Source organism: Erythrolamprus reginae, chromosome 5, assembly GCF_031021105.1.
Source record: "Erythrolamprus reginae isolate rEryReg1 chromosome 5, rEryReg1.hap1, whole genome shotgun sequence".
Lineage (NCBI taxonomy): Eukaryota > Metazoa > Chordata > Lepidosauria > Squamata > Dipsadidae > Erythrolamprus > Erythrolamprus reginae.
The window spans coordinates 13,113,384-13,135,762 of NC_091954.1; the positions used below are offsets into that span (position 1 = coordinate 13,113,384).

General features: G+C 41.7%; 1 protein-coding gene across 1 annotated transcript; it reads right to left on the reverse strand.

The window, feature by feature from the left end:
- Nucleotides 1–739: 739 nt before the first annotated feature.
- On the reverse strand, nucleotides 740–21,426 carry TMEM26 (transmembrane protein 26). Its single transcript, XM_070753937.1, has 6 exons — nucleotides 21,218–21,426; nucleotides 11,192–11,270; nucleotides 9,274–9,372; nucleotides 7,030–7,259; nucleotides 5,094–5,170; nucleotides 740–3,568 (listed from the first exon to the last, which is right to left on the reverse strand). Exons 1-6 carry the CDS (start codon nucleotides 21,406–21,408, stop codon nucleotides 3,159–3,161), a joined length of 1,086 nt encoding a protein of 361 aa, XP_070610038.1. The 5' UTR covers nucleotides 21,409–21,426; the 3' UTR covers nucleotides 740–3,158.
- Nucleotides 21,427–22,379: the final 953 nt, after the last annotated feature.

Below are 22,379 nucleotides of genomic sequence, written 5' to 3' on the forward strand. Positions count from 1 at the left end.
ACTACGCCCTGGTCAGACCATACCTGGAGTACTGTGTCCAGTTCTGGTCACCACACTTCAAAAAAGACTTTGAAACTCTGGAGAAGGTGCAGAAAACAGCAACCAAAATGATCAGGGGACTAGAAACCAAGACTTATGAAGAGAAACTGCGGGAACTGGGCATGGATAGCCTAGAGAAAAGGAGGGCCAGAACAGACATGATAGCAGTCTACAGGTATACGAGGGGTTGCCACAGAGAGGAGGGGATCACTTTATTCTCCAGGGCACCGGAGGGTCGGACTAGGAACAACGGCTGGAAGGTGACCAAGGAGAGATTCAAGCTGGAAATAAGGAAGAACTTCCTGACGGTCAGAATGATCAACCAGTGGCACAACCTACCAGCGGACGTTGTGAACTCCAATACTCTGCACATTTTTAAGAGGAAATTGGACTGCCATTTGGCTGGGATGCTGTAGGGTTCCTGCTTAGGCAGGGGGTTGGACTTGATGACCCGCATGGTCCCTTCCAACTCTAACAATCAATCAATCAATCAATCAATCAATCAATCAATCAATCAATCAATCAATCAATCAATCAATCAATCAATCAATCAATCAATCAATAAATAAATAAATAAATAAATAAATAAATAAATAAATAAATAAATAAATAAATAAATAAATAAATAAATAAATAAATAGGGATGTGAAGCAGAAAGATCAACGAAGACACTGCCGGATAAACATTTCCCAAGCAAATACAAAACTTCTGGTTTATTTTTTATAAAAAAACAAAAACATCTCCTCTCTTTCCATTAAGAATTGTGCTCACAGAAATTAAAGATATTGACATTCAGGAAGTAGAAGAGAAGAAATAATCACATATTGCTATATCAAAACTGAATTTCAACAATAACCAAGACTTTGAAGACGTCTTTCCCTGTGAATGAGAACAAAGTTACTCTACACACGCCAGCTTTTGATAAGCTAACACAACATTTCATTTCAAAGGCTGAAATTGGTCCAAACAGGAAACCATGCTGGTGGTGTTTATTGCTTTGAAGAAGGACAAAATCCATGGCACAGTAGAGGATCAAGAGAGGATCGGCTGTGTTTCCATCAGAACTTTCCTTGAGGTTTATTCTTGTCAGCAACCTCTTGGTTGCGGGAACCTGAGTAGATCTCCCGACCATGTCGTCTTATAGAGACAGGCCACGCCTGTTGTGGTTGGCCCGAATCCGGCTCCTTTGGTCACGGACTTTGAGGAGAATGAACTGGGTCCATTTGGGTCCAGAAGAATCATAAAGTGAGCGTGAGGGAGAGCTAGGGTCTGGGGACCCTCCAGAGACTGTAAACTCCCCAGTTGTGGTAATATCGGAGTCAGATGAGGAGGGGAATAGTGTGGACCCCATATTAGATGCTAGGGTAAGAAGAATGCATGGGAGATGAGAATATCTCCAGCAATATAAATCTAGGTATTGAATACTTCTATGCACAGCTTGTCATCACCGAGAGTATAAAAGGAAGGATGATGGGAAACCTTGGTGGAGAAGTTAAACAACTCTATAGAGAAAGAGAACTAGCAGCTGAAGAGTCTCTTTCTTAAATCCTTCTGCAATCCTGAATTCCTGTTTTTGAGGGCATTTGTGAGTACCTGTCAATGCCGAGAACTAATGACTTGAATTTATTACTTTATGGTGGACGGGGATCTTTTGGCAGTTGGCCTGACATTCCTATGACTTCATTGCTGTTTCCAGCACGTTGCCTTGTAAATAGACAAATATACATAGTGACTTTGCTTTCGAGTCTTCATTGAGGATTAATTACTGCTAATTAACTGGGCCAGACAGAACAACGCCCACCTGGAAAGGTCATGACCACCTGGAATTCTCCCCCCTATCGTACCTGGATCAATGGAAGGTGGCCCATTGCTTTGTGGGAAAGAGGCCGTGTAAACAGGGTTGACATGGGTGTGATGGGATAAGGTTACATCAGACTCGATGCTTGTGGAAATCCTTCCATGGCAAGCCATCACATCTTCAACCTATACGAGGAAAAGGCAATTGAAAAACTAGCCATTGTTGCATTCACTGAATACATAATGTGTCCAGGACAGACAGGAAGCAGGAAAATGTGCTTTCCATTTATTTGAACTTCTGTATCTTTGTCAAAGTTGAATCCTCAGACTAGATCAAGGGGACTTGTATCATGCCCCAGACGCACACCTGAATTTCAGGTAAAGATTCTATCTATAGCAGGGCTCTGAAGGCAACCATGTAGTCTGCATATGTCACACGTTACTACAAAATAAAAGAAGAACCAACCCAAAAACTACCTCAGCTGAGTCCCATCAGATATACAACGGATAAATTACCATGGATATCTGTTGTGACTCGTTCGTGTCCTGCGTAATTAGCAATGGATCCAGAGGACTCAGAGACAGTGTAGGTGCGGTACGGGAGTCTTGTGTTACTGGCATCCAAGACTGACAGCGAAGAGGACGTGGCGTCAGAGGCTGAAGAGCAACCAGGGACTTCTGCACCTCCTGAAAGAGAAGAGGAGGAGCCTCTTCTTGATGCTAGGATTCGCAGGGCCTCTAGGAGGCATGAATGGTTACTCAGGAGGAGGCTTCCTCATGAGTAACACTGCTGGCTACTGGGCTGCACCCTCAGGCTATTTAAGGAGGAGTCACACAACATTTCAACGTGAGAACACCCCAGTCCACATCAGAAATCTTGTTTCAGCTCTTCTCTTCGGCTTGTGTTTTAAAAAAACCACATTCTTGGCTACAGTAATTAGCTCCGGGCTTCCAGCCAACCTCTGTAAGTCTACGATAAGGAACTTTACTCCAATCCAGTAATTACTGTTGTGTTTACCTAATTTGGGACTCTGGCCAGCTGCTAAGACTTTTATTAGCCGTAAAACCTTTAGTACTAAATCCGGTGGTGTGCATCTTATCTTGGGGGGGGCTCAATGCTGGGACAGAACAATACCATGTCAATCAATCCACCCAATCAATAGAATGGATTTTGTTCTCTGCTATCTCAAATATCTCCCCGTTTGGCTGCTAGGTTGGGACCCTTGTCTTCCAGTGGGCAAAGAGGCTGCTTGTCAAGGCCAGCTCATTCAAACGTGGTCCCCAGAGGAAAGGGCTGGTCCCAGGGGAGAACAGACATTCCCTCACAAGCACTCAGCTGACTCTGGGAAGGTCTCCTCCAGGGTAGTAGAGTCGCCTCCATCCAGCAGGCCATTGGATGGGAAGCTGATGGAGTTGGGCTCGCAGGGGCAACAGGAAGAGGCTCCTTTCTGGCTTTTTGCCCTGTGCTGGAGGGAGGCATGGAAGTCAAGCGATAGCACCACCAGGCGGTAGAGCTGCAGCATCACGATCAGAATGTTCTTCGCAGCAAAGAACACCAGCATCTGGTTCACTACTCGGAAGTGGCCCATCAGGATCAGGCGTACCACAAGGAAAGGGCCGTCCTGGATGAACAAGCTGATGCCAATGTTCCACAGGTCGGCGCTGTGGCTGCAGAGGAGAAGGTGGAAAACTTTGCTGGACGAAGCTGCTCGATCGCAGTTGAGATGTTGCACTGGAAGGAAGGAAAAAAGAAGGGCACGGAGGTTGAAACCCATGGTACACATCACCCAACGACAAAGTTGTCAGACAAGGCAGAAGTTCCTAAGCCAGGCTGAGCTTGCGGCATGGTTCGCTCTTTGAATTGTGGTTTCCTGACTCAACCACGAGGCTTGCTAAGTCAGGTTTCTGTTCACACTGTGAATGACTTATAAACCGTAACTTACAAAGTAGAACCATTAGTAAGCATCTAGAACTTCGTAACACATGGTCACCATTTCCTAAGTAAAACAAATCATGTTTATTTTTATCTACATCTATCTATCCATTCATCCATCATCTATCTATCTATCTATCTATCTATCTATCTATCTATCTATCTATCTATCTATCTATCTAGTGAAGGGCTGCAAAAGGTTTTACTACCACACTGCTTATTTTGTGGGTGTGGCTTTGGCCAGGTGGGCGTGGCTTGACAGTCATGTGACCGGGGGGGCTTAAATGTCATGTGACTAGCTTAAAGGTGGCCAACTTGACGTCACTCATGTCAAGGGCTTGGGTTAGGGCTAGGATGCCTGGCCTCTCCTCGCCTCAAAGAGATACAATTTCCCTATCTATTTACTATTACCGAACATCCAAAATATACTGTTTAATTCTATGTATATATGCCATATGTGTACATACATATTACTTACACACAGGCACACAAAAATATACATTATCTACTATATAAACTGTATGTGTATGTATACACACACACATGCATATCTCTTCTAAAATTATACATATTCAACCTCATTTACTGCGATAGGAAAAACATAACCAGAGCCCAAAAAGGAAAAAAATTCAAAATTTTTCTACCGGTTTTGCGTTCCTGACCGTACCCGTAGGAGCCCATCACTGTATCTATCTATCTGTCTGTTTGTCTGTCTGTCTGTCTGTCTGTCTGTCTGTCTGTCTGTCTGTCTGTCTGTCTGTTCGTCCATTCATCCAATCTATCTATCTATCTATCTATCTGTCTGTCTGTCTGTCTGTCTGTCTGTCTGTCTGCCTGCCTGCCTGCCTGCCTGCCTACCTACCTACCTACCTACCTATTAATCTATCTTTCTAACTACCTACCTACCTACCTACCTACCTACCTATTAATCTATCTTTCTAACTACCTACCTACCTACCTATTAATCTATCTACCTACCTACCTACCTATCTATCTATCTACCTACCTACCTATCTAACTATCTATCAGTCTATCTATCTATCCATCCATCTATCTATCTACCTCCCTCCCTCCATCTATCATCTATCTACCTGCCTGCCTACCTACCTACCTATCATCTATTTATAGTTAAACATGGATCTACTTCCCCATAAGACATTTCAGCCTCCTGAATCACCTGCCTCAGTCTTCAGACTGGCCATTCCATGGTTCCACCCTAGAGTGACCAGTCTAAATGCACCCAATTGAAGCAGCTTCCAAGGAGAATGAAGGGATCATCTGATGCGCCTGAGCACAAACCTGGGGAAACATTGACTGGACCAACCTGCTAGATCCAGAGGGAATTGCAACATACTCCAGGTCCAGACGGCTAGGATTGCATAGACCAGAGCATCTTTGTTCCTGGAAAAAGGAAAGGCAGGCATTTTAGAAACAGAGGACTGACATAATTGGGCCAGACACATTGATTGGGTTAAGGAGGTCTCCAACAATAGAAGCCTACAATTAGTTTCTATAAAATGGGAATGAGGAATATTGTAGGTTAGAAATAATGAAACTGGGTGAAGGAAATAAGGTTAGAATCATTTTACTATACCAATAAACTTTATAATAGCAAATAAGAAAACGAAACTTCCCATCTATGCACCAAAGACAAATTCCTTGTGTGTCCAGTCACACTTGGCCAATAAAGAACTCCTATTCTATTCTATTCTATTCTATTCTATTCTATTCTATTCTATAGTGTTCCCTCGATTTTCGCGGGGGATACGTTCCGACACCACCCGCAAAAGTCGAATTTCCACGAAGTAGAGATGCGGAAGTAAATACACTATTTTTGACTATGGATAGTATCACAAGCCTTCCCTTAACACTTTAAACCCCTAAATTACAATTTCCCATTCCCTTAGCAACTATTTCGATTATTACTCACCATGTTTATTTATTAAAGTTTATTTTTTAAAAAATTATTAAAGGTGGATGAAAGTTTGGCGATGACATATGATGTCATTGGGCGAGAAAAACCGTGGTATAGGGGGGGAAAACGCGAAGTATTTTTTAATTAATATTTTTGAAAAACCATGGTATAGACTTTTCGCGAAGTTCGAACCGGCGAAAATCGAGGGAACACTGTATTCTATTCTATTCTAGAAACATAGAAGATTGACGGCAGAAAAAGACCTCAAGGTCCATCGAGTCTGCCCTTATACTATTTCCTGTATTTTATCTTAGGATGGATATATTTATTTATTTGTAGCCCATCTTTGGACCCGTTCAATTTGATCAATATCTTTTTGTAGGTGAGTTCTCTAGAACTGAACACAGTATTCCAAATGTGGTCTCACTATTCTGTTCTATTCTATTCTATTCTATTCTATTCAACAGTCAAATATCACCCTCTCATCATTCTGGTTTATTCACAAGTATTGCACCTTATAAAGAAAATCTAACAAAAGGTGGCTACTGGACAGAGAGACAGAATAGAATAGAATTATTTCTTTCTTTCTTTGTTTATTCATTCATTCATTCATTCATTCATTCATTCAGCACGATGGTTCTCTAATGTGAGCTGTGGATCGAGGAGGACGCCCAAGTTGCGAACCCTCTCTGAGGGGGTTAGTGATCCCCCCCCCCGGAGATTAGAATAGCCCCCACCCTCCTTGCCTTTCGTAAGCTCCTCAAAACCCACCTCTGCCATCAGGCATGGGGGAATTAAGATAATCTTTCCCCCTAGGCTTCTACAATTTATGCATGGTATGTTTGTATGTATGATTGGTTTTATAACAAGGGTTTTTAGCTGTTGTAGTATTGGATTTTTATACTTCTGTTTTTTGTCACTGTTGTTAGCCGCCCCGAGTCCACGGAGAGGGGCGGCATACAAATCCAATTAATAATAATAATAATAATAATAATAATAATAATAATAATAATAATAATAATAATAATAAATGGATGGACAGATGGAATTGTCCTTGGGAGGCAAAACCCACAGCCACTCCATCTTATCAGGGTTGAGTTTGAGTCTGTTGACACCCATCCAGACCCCAACAGCCTCCAGGCACCGGCACATCACATTATTGGCCAAGTGTGATGGGACAATGGGATTTGTCTTGGTGCATATGCTCTCAGGTCACATAAAAGAAAAAAGACACATTTGTCAAGAATCAAGATGGGTGGGCAAACAGGCAGACAGAATGATGGATGGGTAGAAGGACAAGTTGTTGTGAGTGCAGCCGCAGGGCCGAGAGCCCCCCGAGCCCTACCGGACGTTCTCTATTTCCAGGGTTTCACTGGTGAACTCGAGGATGTCTGCGGCGGTGCCCACGAAGAGCAGCAGGAGCTGAGACAGCTGGTCCCGGGTGATCTCCCCACCGATAGGAAGCAGCCAGCGGCCCAGGATGAGGAGCAGCAGAAAGGTTTGGTGGAGACTCAGCGTCCATATGGGATCGCACATTTTGGAGAGCGTGCTGACAAACGCCTGGGCCTGTTGCAGCTGCAGGAAAGGCAAAGGTCAGAAAGCAGAATAGAGAAGCCAGAAAGTGGCAGGGAAGAGGGTTTCCTTTGGAGGAAGCACTTCTGGGTGGTCAAGATCTGCTCTGGCACACCTCACACATATCAGATATTAATACAATCGAAGGAGTCCAGCAATACTTCACAATATCGAATGACCTAAGTGCTAAAGCCCACTGCAACAATATCGCCAAAAAAGCCTGTAGAGTTGTTAACCTGATCCTACGCAGCTTCTGCTCAGGCAATCTCACTCTACTCACAAGAGCCTACAAAACTTTTGCCAGACCCACCTTAGACTACTGCTCATCTGTCTGGAACCCATACCACATCTCAGACATCAACACCCTTGAAAATGTCCAAAGATATTTCACCAGAAGAGCCCTTCACTCCTCCACTCAAAACAGAATATCCTACAAAAATAGACTAACAATCCTAGGCCTAGAAAGCCTAGAACTATGACGCCTAAAACACAATCTGAGTATTGCCCACAAGATCATATGCTGCAATGTCTTACCAGTCAATGACTACTTCAGCTTCAACCGCAATAAGAGAAGAGCACGCAACAAATTCAAACTTAATACGAACCGCGCCAAACTTGATTGTAAAAAATATGATTTCAACAATCGAGTTATCGAAGCGTGAAACTCATTACCAGACTCAATTGTGTCAACCCCTAACCCCCAACATTTCTCCCTTAGACTATCCATGATTGACCTCTCAAGATTCCTAAGAGGCCAGTAAGGGGCGTACATAAGTGCACTGGTGTGCCTTTCGTCCCCTATCCAATTGTCTTTCCTTTCCTTCACCTATCGTATATATTCTCTTCCTTTCATATATCCTCTCCTCTAAGTCCACTTTCATCCTCTTTTATATTATCACATGGCTATTTTTCTTCCTATGTATTTATGTATTGGACAAATGAATGAATGAATGAATGAATGAATGAATGAATGAATGAATGAATGAATGAATGAGTGAGTGAGTGAGTGAGTGAGTGAGTGAGTGAGTGAATGAATGAATGAATGAATGAATAAATGAATAAATAAATAAATAAGAAGAGTCCTTCACTCCTCCTCACACAACAAATTACCCTACTCCTCCAGATGTCAAATACTAAATCTAGAAAATTTACAACTACGTCATCTCCGAACTGATTTAACTGTCGTTCATAAAATCATGCATCGTAATGTACTCCCTGTCAGTGACTACTTCACCTTTAACAACAACAACACAAGAGGCACGTAATAGATAAAAACTGAATGCAAATCGCTCCAAACTTGACTGCAGAAAATACGATTTCAGCAATAGAGTGGTCACCGCCTGGGGAACTCATTACCTGACTCTGTTGTTGCTTCCCCCAACCCCAAAATCTTCAACCTTACATTATCTACCATGGACCTCTCCCCTTTTCTAAGAGGTCTGGAAAGGGCGTGCCTAATGTCCCTGTCCTACTGTCTTATTATCCTTTCTATTACTATGTTCTACTTATGTTATGTTATGTTAATATGTACTATAATACTATACTTGTTTGACAAAAATAAAATAAATAAATAAATAAATAATGATAATGATAATAATAATAATAATAATAATAATAATAATAATAATATATTAGATTTGTATGTCGCCCCTCTCCAAAGACTCGGGGAGATAGATAGATAGATAGATAGATAGATAGATAGATAGATAGATAGATAGATAGATAGATAGATAGATAGATAGATAGATACATACATACATACATACATACATACATACATACATAGATAAATGATGGGCTACTGCCTCCACGGGGGAGAGCGCAGTGCGAGTAGTAAGTTTATGCACTATTTATTTAATACTTAATAGTTTTTTATTGTCCTTCCTTCTCTAGTACCTTAGTATGATCCTTAATTACTGTTAAAATAGAAAATAGTTAAATAGTGGCAAGCCGCTGGTTTATCCCCAATTTCTGCACCGGCTTTTCAGCAATATCAACCGCCATCTCAGACACTCACCTTTTCCATTATGTTGTTTGCGGTGGTCTCATTTCTATAACTGGCCCTGACTTGTTCACTGTGGTTCTTCACCAGCTGCTCATATTCATTGGGGCAAAGCTGCAATAAAAACACAGCTTCAGCTCTGGTCCTGTATAAACTGGAAATGGAAGGAACGCAAAGGTTTCACCTTGTCAGTTCACTGTTTCCCCAAACCCTTGGAGGTGGCCCCCAGGCTGTGGACAATCCATAAGACATTTAAGCCACCCCGGTCACATGATTGTCAAGCCACTCACATGACCAATAAGCCACTCCCGCCTGGTCACATGACCAGCAAGCCACACCCACAAAATAAGCCACACCCACAGCGTGGCAGTAAAAATTTTGGCAGCCCATCACTGCTTACAAAATCCCTTCCAACTCTTGTAATCTAATCTAATCTAATCTACGATGTTGCAAGAAAAGTCAGTGTTGTATAGGCACCTAAGCCAAAATGATTTCATAACTCATAAAAAAGCTGCTTCTTTAATTTAGGATAATAATAATAATAATAATAATAATAATAATAATAATAATAATAATAACAACAACAATAATAATGATCCAAAGTGCAGACTCTGTAAAGAAACAGATGAAACAATCGATCACATACTCAGCTGCTGCAAAAAGATCACACAGACTGACTACAAGCATAGACATGATGCGGTGGCACAGATGATCCACTGGAACTTGTGCCGGAACAACCATTTACCAGTGGCAAAGAACTGGTGGGATCATAAGCCCGAAAAAGTGGTCAAAAATGAGCAAGCAAAACTACTGTGGGACTTCCGACTTCAGACAGACCGAATTCTGAAGCATAACACACCAGACATCCTGATTGTGGAGAAAAAGAAAGTATGGATCATCGGTATCGCAATCCCAGGGGACAGCAGAATTGAGGAGAAGCAACTAGAGAAATTAGTGAAATACAAAGATCTAAAAATCGAGCTGCAATGACTCTGGCATAAGCCAGTGAAAGTGGTCCCAGTGGTACTTGCCATGCTGGGCGCAGTGCCAAAGGATCTCAGCGGACATTTGAAAACCATCGGAATTGACAAAATCTCCATCTGTCAATTGCAAGAGGCCGCTTTACTGGGATCGGCAAACATAATTCGCCGCTACATCACGCAGTCCTAGGTGCTTGGGAAGCGCCTGACTGGTGATGAAATACGAAATCCAGCATAGTGATCTCGTTTGCTGTGTTGTATTGACATCATCATAATAATAATAATAATAATGATGATGATTATTATTATTATTATTATTATTATTATTATTATTATTATTATTAATTAGATTTGTACACCACCCCTCTCCGAAGATTCAAAAGGATACAAAAATTACAGTAACTGGCGCCCAAATTGGCTTCCAGGCAGGTCAGTTTTCTTTCCGTTTACTTTCCCCAAGCAAATGGTTTCTGTTAGCTACTTGCCTGGGTGACCTACCCAGACAGAGTAAAAGTCAAAAGTTCGGATTTGTTTATTGCATGTTGATTGGTTGCCTTCTTTTGGTGCTTAAAATGTATCTTTGTAAAACTGCCCTGTTGCTGGGCTAGATTGTATAAATAGGAGAACTGTCATTGTATAGAGCTCCCAATACTCCATTGCTTCTTGACTGAATTGACTTCCTTGTCCTGTTAGCGAAATAAACCTTGCTTGATTCAACCTTGCTTTGAGAGTTATCACATTGGCGACGAGGAAACCGACCCTCCGTGTGCTATCATGGCTACTCCATCGGTAGTCCAGCCACCTGAATTCTTTGACCCAGAAAGAATGACCTGGACAGCATACATGGCGAAGTTTGAAATATTTTTGGAAGCGGCCGGAATGAAAGACGCCGACAGCGGCAGTTTCCCTCCTTTTCCGTCATGAAACCACATGAAAACCCACAAAAGCAGTACCTGATTTTTCGGCTGAAGTTCCAGAATCCACAGGGAAGGCACTATGCTGATGAGATAGACAAAGATCGGCGGCGAGAACCTGAGAAAAAAGGACAAAAAGTGTTGGGTTTAGCACCCTGAGAAACCATTACAGAATTCACAGTCAAAACATTGAAGGAATAAGAGAGGTCGACGATGCCCTGGGGTGGGTGTAGACATTCATATACCCACAGCTGGTGCCAACTAGATTTCCCACCACCCAGCTGAATTTTTAAAAAGCTTCTCCTGGAAACAGTCAGGCAGCAAAGTAGCTGTTCTGCCGGGCTCTCTGATAGAAGCCTCCCGAAAATTCAAGGGTACAAATTTCAGACAAACACACGTTCAAAAATTCAAAACAATGTTCTTTATCACAAAATTCAAAATAAACTAAGCACTCTTTTTGTATTGCAAAGAGCACTCTTCCCAAAACAACCGGGTAGTCTGTACAATTTCCCTTAAGCAGTCATTAAGTACTTAGCTAGCAGCTGTGAAGAAACTTCGCACCCCTTCTTCTTCCAATGAAATGAGACACACACACACACACACACACACACACGTTGCTCTGCTTTGTTTTCAAAGGCGTGAAAAATCAACAAAGTCCAGAAAACACAGGATTCCTGACGAACCGCGATCAGATATTCTTCCACAACGGCCAAACCCACATGCTGCTATTTATAGCAGCAGCCCTAATTACTGGAGCCCCACCCAAACACAGGTGGCCTCACTTATCTCCTGTAGTATGTTCTTACTTGGTCTCTTCTATGCATAATTCTGCGCTTGCGTGGGTCCAAAATGTCATCATCTGAATCAATGGAAGATAACGGAGATTGACTGCCTGGGCTGTGTGCCAAGCCCCCATCTGCCAAGTCACTCCCACCTTCTTCTTCATCCAAGGAATCTAAACTCTGAACTGACTCTCTTCGCAATAACACAGGCCTGTGACATGTTGAAGTTTCCCCTGCCTCCACCTCCACATTCCCTGGGGCAGGAGCTGGGCCAGAGCCAATCACAACAGTAGCAGGAGCAGAGACCACCTGTTCTGCCCCTAGTTACGAACGTAGCGAACTTACTGTTTGAATGAACTTAATTTAATTAATGAACCTCTGTCGTCAGGCATGGGGGAATTAAGATATTCTTTCCCCCTAGGCTTCCACAATTTATGTATGGTACGTTCATATGTATGATTGGTTTTAAAATAAGGGTTTTTAGCTTCTTTTGTATTGGATTGTCGCATGTTGTTTTTACTACTGTTGTTAGCCGCCCCGAGTCTACGGAGAGGGGCGGCATACAAATCCAATAAAATGAAATGAAATGAAATGAACCACTGGTAATAACTGGCTTAGCAGTGGGGACACACACACAAATCGAAAAGCAATCCTTTCTTGCAAACCATCAACTGAAAATTAATCTTCATTAGCAGCTGTGTAAGTTCAAACAGTCTTAACTCAAAGCAATGCAATTAGTTCTTGCTGTCTCACATAGTTTCCAAAAGCTTGGCAAAAATGCCCAGATATCCATCCTAAGATAAAATACAGGAAATAGTATAAGGGCAGACTAGATGGACCAGGAGGTCTTTTTCTGCCATCAATCTTCTATGTTTCTATGTTTCTATATGGATTCCCAGATTGCAACTTGTGGATTTCAAAAGTTTGCAATCCCCGCAGCTTGGGAGGTCCCAGAGCTTTTGTTCTGTGTGGTTCAACCTTCTGAACATTTTCTTGGCTGCATAGCTAGAGGTATAACAAGCAGGAAGAGGGAGATTGTGATCCCCTTATATAGAATGCTGGTGAGACCCCATTTGGAATACTGTGTTCAGTTCTGGAGACCTCACCTACAAAAAGACATTGACAAAATTGAACGGATCCAAAGACGGGCTACAAGAATGGTGGAAGGTCTTAAGCATAAAACGTATCAGGAAAGACTTCATGAACTCAATCTGTAGAGTCTGGAGGACAGAAGGAAAAGGGGGGACAGGATCGAAACATTTAAATATGTTAAAGGGTTAATTAAATAAGGTCCAGGAGGGAAGTGTTTTTAATAGGAAAGTGAACACAAGAACAGGGGGACACAATCTGAAGTTAGTTGGAGGAAAGATCAAAAGCAACGTGAGGAAATATTATTTCACTGAAAGAATAGTAGATGCTTGGAACAAACTTCCAGCAGACGTGGTTGGTAAATCCACAGAAACTGAATTGAAACATGCCTGGGGTATAAACCTATATCCCTCCTAAGATAAAATACAGGAAATAGAATAAGGGCAGACTAGATGGGCCATGAGGCCCTTTTCTGCCGTCAATCTTCTATGTTTCTATGTTTCTATATGGACTCCCAGATTGCAACTCGCGGATTTCAAAATTTTGGAATCCCTGCAGCTGGGAAGGTCCCAGAGCTTTGATTGGCGGGGTTCAACCTTCCGAACTTTTTCTAGAAAAGGAGGAGGAGAAGAGGTTACAACTCTCTACTCCAGAGATTTCCTCTCCAGCCTTTCGGTGAGGAAATTGTGACGCAGCTTCGCTTCCATCTGGCCACTGGAACGTCAGATCAGGTGTGGAACCGCGGAAGGTTTTGATGGGGAGGGAGGCTGCGCTGTATGTTGAGACCCACCAGGGGTTTTGCCTCTGTGAGTCGGTCCAGCTGGTTGAGACCGAAGCTGATCTAAACAGGCTTCTCTCCTCTCAAGGAGGAGGAGGAAGAGGAGGAGGAGAGGCGCCTGGTGAAAACATTCTTGGCTGAGCTCTGCGTTCCTCCTTCCAGGATCCTCATTAGAAGTAACTGTTCACACCACCTTCCAGACTTTTTTTTAAATTAAGGAGGAGACCAGAAAATAACGTCATGTTATCGTATTTCTACAAAGTGCTCAGAAGAGGAGGCACGTAGAGTAACCAGAATATCTCCAAGACCGCCTCCTGCCGCACGAATCCCAGCAGCCGATTAGGTCCCACAGAGTGGGCCTCCTTCCGGGTCCCGTCGATCAAACAAAGTTGGCTGGCGGGACCCAAGGGAAGAGCCTTCTCTGTGGCGGCCCCGGCCCTCTGGAATCAACTCCCTCCAGAGATTCGAATAGCCCCTATCCTCCTCGCCTTCCGTAAAATGCTCAAGACCCACTTTTGTCGCCAGGTGTGGGGATAATGACCATTTCCCCCCCTTTTTATTATATTTTTGGCCTTACTGCATGATAGATTAGGTTGAATGTGTGTGACTGCATAGCTAGGGGTTTTATTATGTTATTAATGTCTTTTAAATGGATCTAATTTTTTTATTGTTAGATTTGTAATGTATTGTATTACTGCTATGCTGTGAGCTGCCCCGAGTCTTCGGACAGGGGTGGCATACAAATCTAATAAACTATAACTATAACTACTGCTTGGCTCGGCGTTTGCTAACCTCAGTTGCCTCAGAAAGCCAAGCAAAGTAGGGGAAGTTTCAATAGGGACCTCAAGAAATAGCCTGGAAGAAATAATAATAATAATAATTATTATTATTATTATTATTATTATTATTATTATTATTATTATTATTATTATTTATAATAATAATAATTAGATTTGTATAGACTCGGGGCGGTTCACAACAATAATTGCACGATATATAACAATCTAATCATTAAAAATCACTAAAAACCCCTTATTAAACGAAAACATACACACACACAAACATACCATGCATAAACTGTATAGACCCAGGGGAGATGTCTCAGTTCCCCCATGCCTGGCGGCAGAGGTGGGCTTTAAGAAGTTTACGAATGACAAGGAGGGTGGGGGCAATTCTAACCTCCGGGGGGGAGCTGATTCCAGAAGGTCGGGGCCGCCACAGAGAAGGCTCTTCCCCTGGGTCCCGCCAGACAACATTGTTTAGTCAATGGGACTTGGAGAAGGCCCACTCTGTGGGACATAACCGGTCGCCTGGATTCGTGTGGCAGAAGGCGGTCCCGGTGATAATCTGGTCCCGTGCCATGAAGGGCTTTATAGGTCAGAACCAACACTTTGAATTGTGACTGGAAACTGATCGGCAACCAATGCAGACTGCGGAGTGTTGGTGTGACATGGGCATATTTACATAATGACTACATCTAGAAAATTTACAATGACGTCGTCTCCGAACTGATTTAACTATTGTTCATAAAATCGTACATCATAATGTACTCCCTGTCAGTGACTACTTCACCTTTAACAACAACAACACAAGAGCACATAATAGATACAAACTGAATGCAAATCGCTCCAAACTTGACTGCAGAAAATACGATTTCAGCAATAGAGTGGTCACCGCCTGGAACTCATTACCTGACTCTGTTGTTGCTTCCCCCAACCCCTAAATCTTCAACCTTACATTATCTACAATCGACCTCTCCCCTTTTCTAAGAGGTCTGTAAGGGGCGTGCATAAGTGCACTTATGTGCCTAATGACCCTGTCCTACTGTCTTATTATCCTTTCTATTACTACGTTCTACTTATGTTATGTTATGGTTTTTTTAAAAAAATGATTTTTATTTACATATAAGCAGTTAAACAGATAAACAATAACAACTTACAGTACATTGCATACAATACAAACAAAAAATTAAAAGACACACATGTAGTATGTCTCCTCTCCCCTCCTGAGGCTGGCTTAATTGACAGCCTCCTTATTTTAATTTTTAGCGGTATTATAACCAATGGTTAATCAACAGCATATAATTTGTGATTTATAGTATTCAGTATTACATTCTTTACTTCTTGTTTTACAATTTGAAATCATATATTCCATTAACTAAACAAAGAAAAGAGTTGTATTTAATTCTTTAGTAGTTTGTATTTATAACATTTATAAAATATGTTGTTATGTTATTTATTTATTTATTTATATTTATTTATTATTTAGATTTGTATGCCGCCCCTCTCCGCAGACTCAGTTATGTTAATATGTACTATAATACTATACTTGTTTGACAAATAAATAAAATAAAATAAAATAAAATAAAATAAAATAAAATAAAATAAAATAAAATAAAATAAAATAAAATAAAATAAAATAAAATAAAATAAAATAAAATAAAATAAAATAAAATAAAATAAAATAAAATAAAATAAAATAAAATAAAATAAAATAAAATAAAATAAAATAAAATAAAATAAAATAAAATAAAATAAAATAAAATAAAATAAAATAAAATAAAATAAAATAAAATAAAATAAAATAAAATAAAATAAAATAAAATAAAATAAAATAAAATAAAATAAAATAAAATAAAATAAAATAAAATAAAATAAAATAAAATAAAATAAAATAAAATAAAATAAAATAAAATAAAATAAAATAAAATAAAATAAAATAAAATAAAATAAAATAAAATAAAATAAAATAAAATAAAATAAAATAAAATAAAATAAAATAAAATAAAATAAAATAAAATAAAATAAAATAAAATAATTAGCTAACACCTGCAGTCAATACATTGCCAGCCCAACAATTATGGACAGAGTCCTAACAGATGCGCTTGGCAGGTCAACCCAATAGGCTGGTCTAGAGCATGAGGATTTCATATGGTGGGATGAGCAATGTTCAAAACTCTACAGAGTCTACGGAGAGGGTCGGCATACAAATCTAATTAATAATAATAATAATAATAATAATAATAATAATAATAATAATAATAATAATAATGTTCAAAACTCTCTTGGCCTTTGTTCCCTGTCCATTCTGCCCAAGCCAATGGATGGTGGCTGTTCTGTAAAGACAGAGGACCCCTGTGAGATAATACACTCAGTTCTCATCCCATTGGAGCCCCGTCTATTCATAAAAACATAGAAGACTGACAGCAGAAAAAGAACTCATGGTCCATCTAGTCTGCCCTTATACTCTTTCCTGTATTTTATTTTAGGATGGATCTATGTTTATCCCAGGCATGTTTAAATTCAGTGACTGTGGATTTACCAACCACGTCTGCTGGAAGTTTGTTCCAAGCCTCTACTACTCTTTCAGTCAAATAATATTTTCTCACGTTGCTTCTGATTCAGTCTATCTGGCCCAGGGAGGAGGGGATTCACTGATGATTTCCCTGGCTTTCAGTCTTGTAAATTTTGAGAACTCTACAGAAACAGAGCGACTCTTGTGCATGAGAGCAGCCTTTCAGTAGGAAGAGGTGGCTAAGTTTGAAAACAGGAAGCCCTGTAGACCATCTGCCTCCCATCCTGAAAGGAGACCTTTGTTCTTCTCACGATGGGATCCTTTTTCCCCTACTGAAAAAGTTGAACCAGAGTTTCAGAAGAAGGACAAATCCAACTCGATGCTGGTGAGATCCGAAGTCAAGACTCTTCCCCCATTGAAGGGGGAACAGGACACTTTTCAACTCCTCTTTTTCCTCCTCCTCCTGCCCTGTTTTTGGTTTTTTAGCAGCTCTGAGTTTTGCCCTGAGTCACCAGGGGCATCAAGGTCTCCAGAGGTGGCTTTGTAGATGTGAATTAGAACTATGTGTCTTTGCTTCTTCTGAATATTGTCAAACCATATTCCTTTTAGTGGGGGTTGAAACTGCCTTTGGTACAGTGGTACCTCTACCTAAAAATGCCTCTACTTAGAAACTTTTCCAGATAAGAACTGGTTGTTCAAGATTTTTTTTGCCTCTTCTCAAGAACCATTTTCCACTTACAAACCCGAGCCTCCAAAACTGTAACCAGAAAAGGCAGGGAGAAGCCTCCGTGGGGCCTCTCTAGGAATCTCCTGGGAGGAAACTTGGCCGGAAAAGGCAGGGAGAAGCCTCCGTGGGGCCTCTCTAGGAATCTCCTGGGAGGAAACTTGGCCGGAAAAGGTGGGGAGAAGCCTCCATGGGGTCTCTCTAGGAATCTCCTGGGAGGAAACAGGTGGGGAGAAGCCTCCGTGGGGCCTCTCTAGAAATCTCCTGGGAGGAAACATGGCCGGAAAAGGTGGGGATAAGCCTTCGTGGGGCCTCTCTAGGAATCTCCTGGGAGGAATCAAGGCCAGAAAAGGTGGGGATAAGCCTCCGTGGGGCCTCTCTAGGAATCTCCTGGGAGGAAACATGGCCGGAAAAGGTGGGGAGAAGCCTCCATGGGGCCTCTCTAGGAATCTCCTGGGAGGAAACAGGGCCTCCACCCTCCCTGTGGTTTACCCAATCGCACGCATTATTTGCTTTTACATTGGCTCCTATGGGAAAAATTTCTTCTTCTTACAAACTTTTCTACTTAAGGACCTGGTCACGGAACAAATTAAGTTCACAAGTGGAGGTACCACTGTACTTAGCCCTGATCTCTCCAAGCTGATGTCCTCTCAGCGCAAAATCCTGACCAGCAGAAGGTCACAATCTGATCATCTGATGAGGAATTTGTTTAATAAATATATTGTCATTTCTCCTTCAACGACATCTTGGTTCATAGTTTGAATTGAGAAATTGACTGAGGAATCTTGCCACTGCTCTGTTAGAGGTGTCCAACAAGGCTCCATTTATAATCTGAAATAAGGGTCCTTCGTGTGACTCACCAATTCATTCATCCACTCATCCATCCACTTCATTTACTATTACTATTAGTCTTCTCATTGTTCCCATCAACCACCTCCTCCCACTTATGACTGTAACTTGTTGCTTGTATCGTTAAGATTTATATTAATATTGATTGTTTCTTCATTGCTTATTTGTACCCTATGACAATCATTAAGCGTTGTACCTCATGATTCTTGACAAATGTATCTTCTTCTTTTATGTACACAGAGAGCAAATTCCTTCTGTGTCCAATCACACCTGGCCAATACAGAATTCTAATCTATTTTTTCTACTCTACTCTACTCTACTCTCTATTTATTCTATTCTATTCTATTCTACTCTACTCTCTATTTATTCTATTCTATTCTACTCTACTCTCTATTTATTCTATTCTATTCTATTCTACTCTACTCTCTATTTATTCTATTCTATTCTACTCTACTCTCTATTTATTCTATTCTATTCTACTCTACTCTACTCTATATTTATTCTACTCTATTCTACTTTCTATTCTCTGTTCTATTCTAGATAGAGAGTAGAGTACTCTCTATTTATTCTATTCTACATTATGCTACTCTATTTTCTATTGTCTATTCTATTCTATTCTATATTCTGTATTCTGTATTCTGTATTCTGTATTCTATATTCTATATTCTATATTCTATATTCTATATTCTATATTCTATATTCTATATTCTATATTCTATTCTATTCTGTATTCTGTATTCTATATTCTATATTCTATATTCTATATTCTATTCTGTATTCTGTATTCTGTATTCTATATTCTATATTCTATATTCTATATTCTATATTCTATTCTGTATTCTGTATTCTGTATTCTGTATTCTATATTCTATATTCTATATTCTATATTCTATATTCTATATTCTATATTCTATATTCTATATTCTATATTCTATATTCTATTAATCCATCCATCTATCCATCCATTTTTTTTAATGAAAGCTAAATAGTGGATGTCTGAAGCCACCTCAGCCAGCAGAAAGTCTCTAAAGCAGGGATCTCCAACCTTGCCAACTTTAAGCCTGGTGGACTTCAACTCCCAGAATTCTCCATCCAGCAGAAAGTCTGTAAAGCAGGGGTCTCCAACCTTGTCATCTTTAAGACTGGTGGACTTCAACTCCCAGAATTCCCCAGGAAGCAAAGTTGCCAAGGTTAGAAACCCCTGCTCTGGAGAGTAGCCGGCCATTCCCTGTGCAGTTCTGGGTATATTGAACTCGGAGAAGACCCTGTCTCGAGTTGACAAACACTTGACGAAAAGGTATTTTTGTAAGAAAGGGATTTTTTAAAATCTTTCTCCACCTTAAAAACACATACATACATAACAGCATATACTGCTAAAAAAAAAATAAAAAAAAATAAAGGGAACACTTAAGCAACACAGTATAACTCCAAGTAAATCAAACTTCTGTGAAATCAAACTGTCCACTTAGGAAGCAACGCTGATTGACAGTCAATTTCACCTGCTGTTGTCCACATTCAACTTTGTACAGAACTAAGTATTCAAGGAGAATATTTCATTCATTCAGATCTAGGATGTGTTCTTTGAGTGTTCCCTTTATTTATTTTTTTGAGCAGTGTGTATGCCTTCAATAAGCAACCATATGTTTGTAGAATCTCTTACATACAAATGATAAAATGTCCTAAATCCCACTTCAAATTTCAAATTATTCCGTCTGTGGCTGGGAGTTGAAGTCTACTAAGATGCCAAAGTTGGAGACCCCCTGCTCCAGAGCGCTTCACCAAACAGGCCTTGGGGTGGGGTTTTTTTCTCTCTTATTCTTTCCAAAAACAGGTGGGGGCTGGGGGGGGCTTTCTCTCTTATTTTTGGGGGGTGCTTTTTATCATATGCTTTAAATCATGAGTCACTTCTCTCTCTCTTTTCTTTCTCTCTCTTTCCTCTCATTCTCTGCCTCAATCATTTTCTCGTTTCACTTTTTTTCTACCCTTTTTGCTCTAATTTCTCTCTCTCTCCTTTCCTCTCCTTTTCTCTCTCTCTCTCTCTCTCTTGCTTTCATTCTCTCTCTCTCTTTCTTTCTCTCTCTTTCTCTCTCTCTTGCTTTCTTTCTCACACACACTCTCTCTCTCTCTCTTTCTTTTTCTCTCTCTCTTTCTTTCTCTCTCTCTCTCTTGCTTTCTTTCTCTCTCTCTCTCACTCACTCACTCTCTTTCATTCTCTCTCTTTCTCCCTCTCTCTCTTTCTTTCTTTCTCTCTCTTTCTCTCTTGCTTTCTTTCTCTCTCTCTCTCTCTTGTTTTCTTTCTCTCCCCCCCTCTCTCTTGCTTTCTTTCTCTCTCTTTCTCTCCCTCCTCTCTCTTGCTTTCTTTCTTTCTTTCTCTCTCTTTCTTTCTCTCTCTTTCTCTCCCCCCTCTCTCTTGCTTTCTTTCTCTCTCCCCGTCTCCCCCCTCTCTCTCTTCGAAACCACGGCGGGAGGGAAGTGAGCGGAGAAAGCAAAAGAAAGGAGGGAGGGAGGGAGGGAAAGAAGTTGGACGGGACCCGGGACGGCTGGCTCACCATTTGTAGCCCCTTCCTCGCTTGAGCTTGAGCGTGAGCGCCGCTTCCAGGCACAGCAAGAGGTTCAGCAGCGCCAGCAGCCAGTACTTGCGCTCCTTCTTCACCTCGGCCACCCGCCAGACGCCCAGCAGCGCGTGGAGGGCGAAGAGCAGCCGGGTGCCCAGCGCGTTCAGCACCACCATCGCCTCCATCCCTCGCCCGCCGCGGCGCTTCTCTCTCGCCCCCGCGGAGGGTCCAGCTCCAGAGCCCCGTCGCCTCGCCCCTCCCTCCCTCCATCCCCCTCCCGAACTTCCTGAAAGGGGGGAGGACGGGGGCGGGGAGGACGAGCCGAGCCAGGCGGCCGGAGACGGGGAGGGGTTCCCGCTGCAGCCCCTCCGGCGCGCGCCAGGGCTGCAAAGGAGCGCCGAGGTTCCCACCCAGTGCTGGCGGGCCGTTGGCTCTGCTGGGGTGGGAAAGGGAGCCGACCGGTCCTATGCAACACCCCCGCCGGTTAGGACTCCTTTAGGGGATTGCGGGGGGGGGGGGGCTTTGCACCTCCTCGAAAAGGGCAACCAGACCAAATCCGACGCGAATCCACTGCGCAAGGCGCTTGGACAGATGCCTGCCGGCAACTACTTCAGCTTCAACCACAACAACACAAGAGCACGCAACAGATTTAAACTTAATATTAACCGCTCCAAACTTGACTGTAAAAAAATATGACTTCAGTAACCGAGTTGTCGAAGCGTGGAACTCATTACCGGACTCCGTAGTGTCATCCCCAAACCCCCAACACTTTACCCTTAGATTATCCACGGTTGACCTCTCCAGATTCCTAAGAGGTCAGCAAGGGGCGAGTACAAGTGCACTAGAGTGCCTTCCGTCCTCTGTCCTATTGCTCTCCTATTATTCTGAGAGTTGGAAGGGACCTCTGAAGGTCATCTAGTCCAGGGGTAGGCAAAGTTTTCTATAACTTGTGGACTTCAACTAACAGAATTCCCGAGCTAGCATGATTGGCTCAGGGATTCTGGGAGTTGAAGTCCACAAGGGCTAGAATTTTGCCTACCCCTGACCTAGTCCAAACCCCTCAAGCGTGATTCCCACATCAATGGCCGTCCAATCTCCCTTTGAAAGTCTCAAGCATTGAGAGCTCCGTGCAGTAGTTGGTGATCAAGCGTCCGCA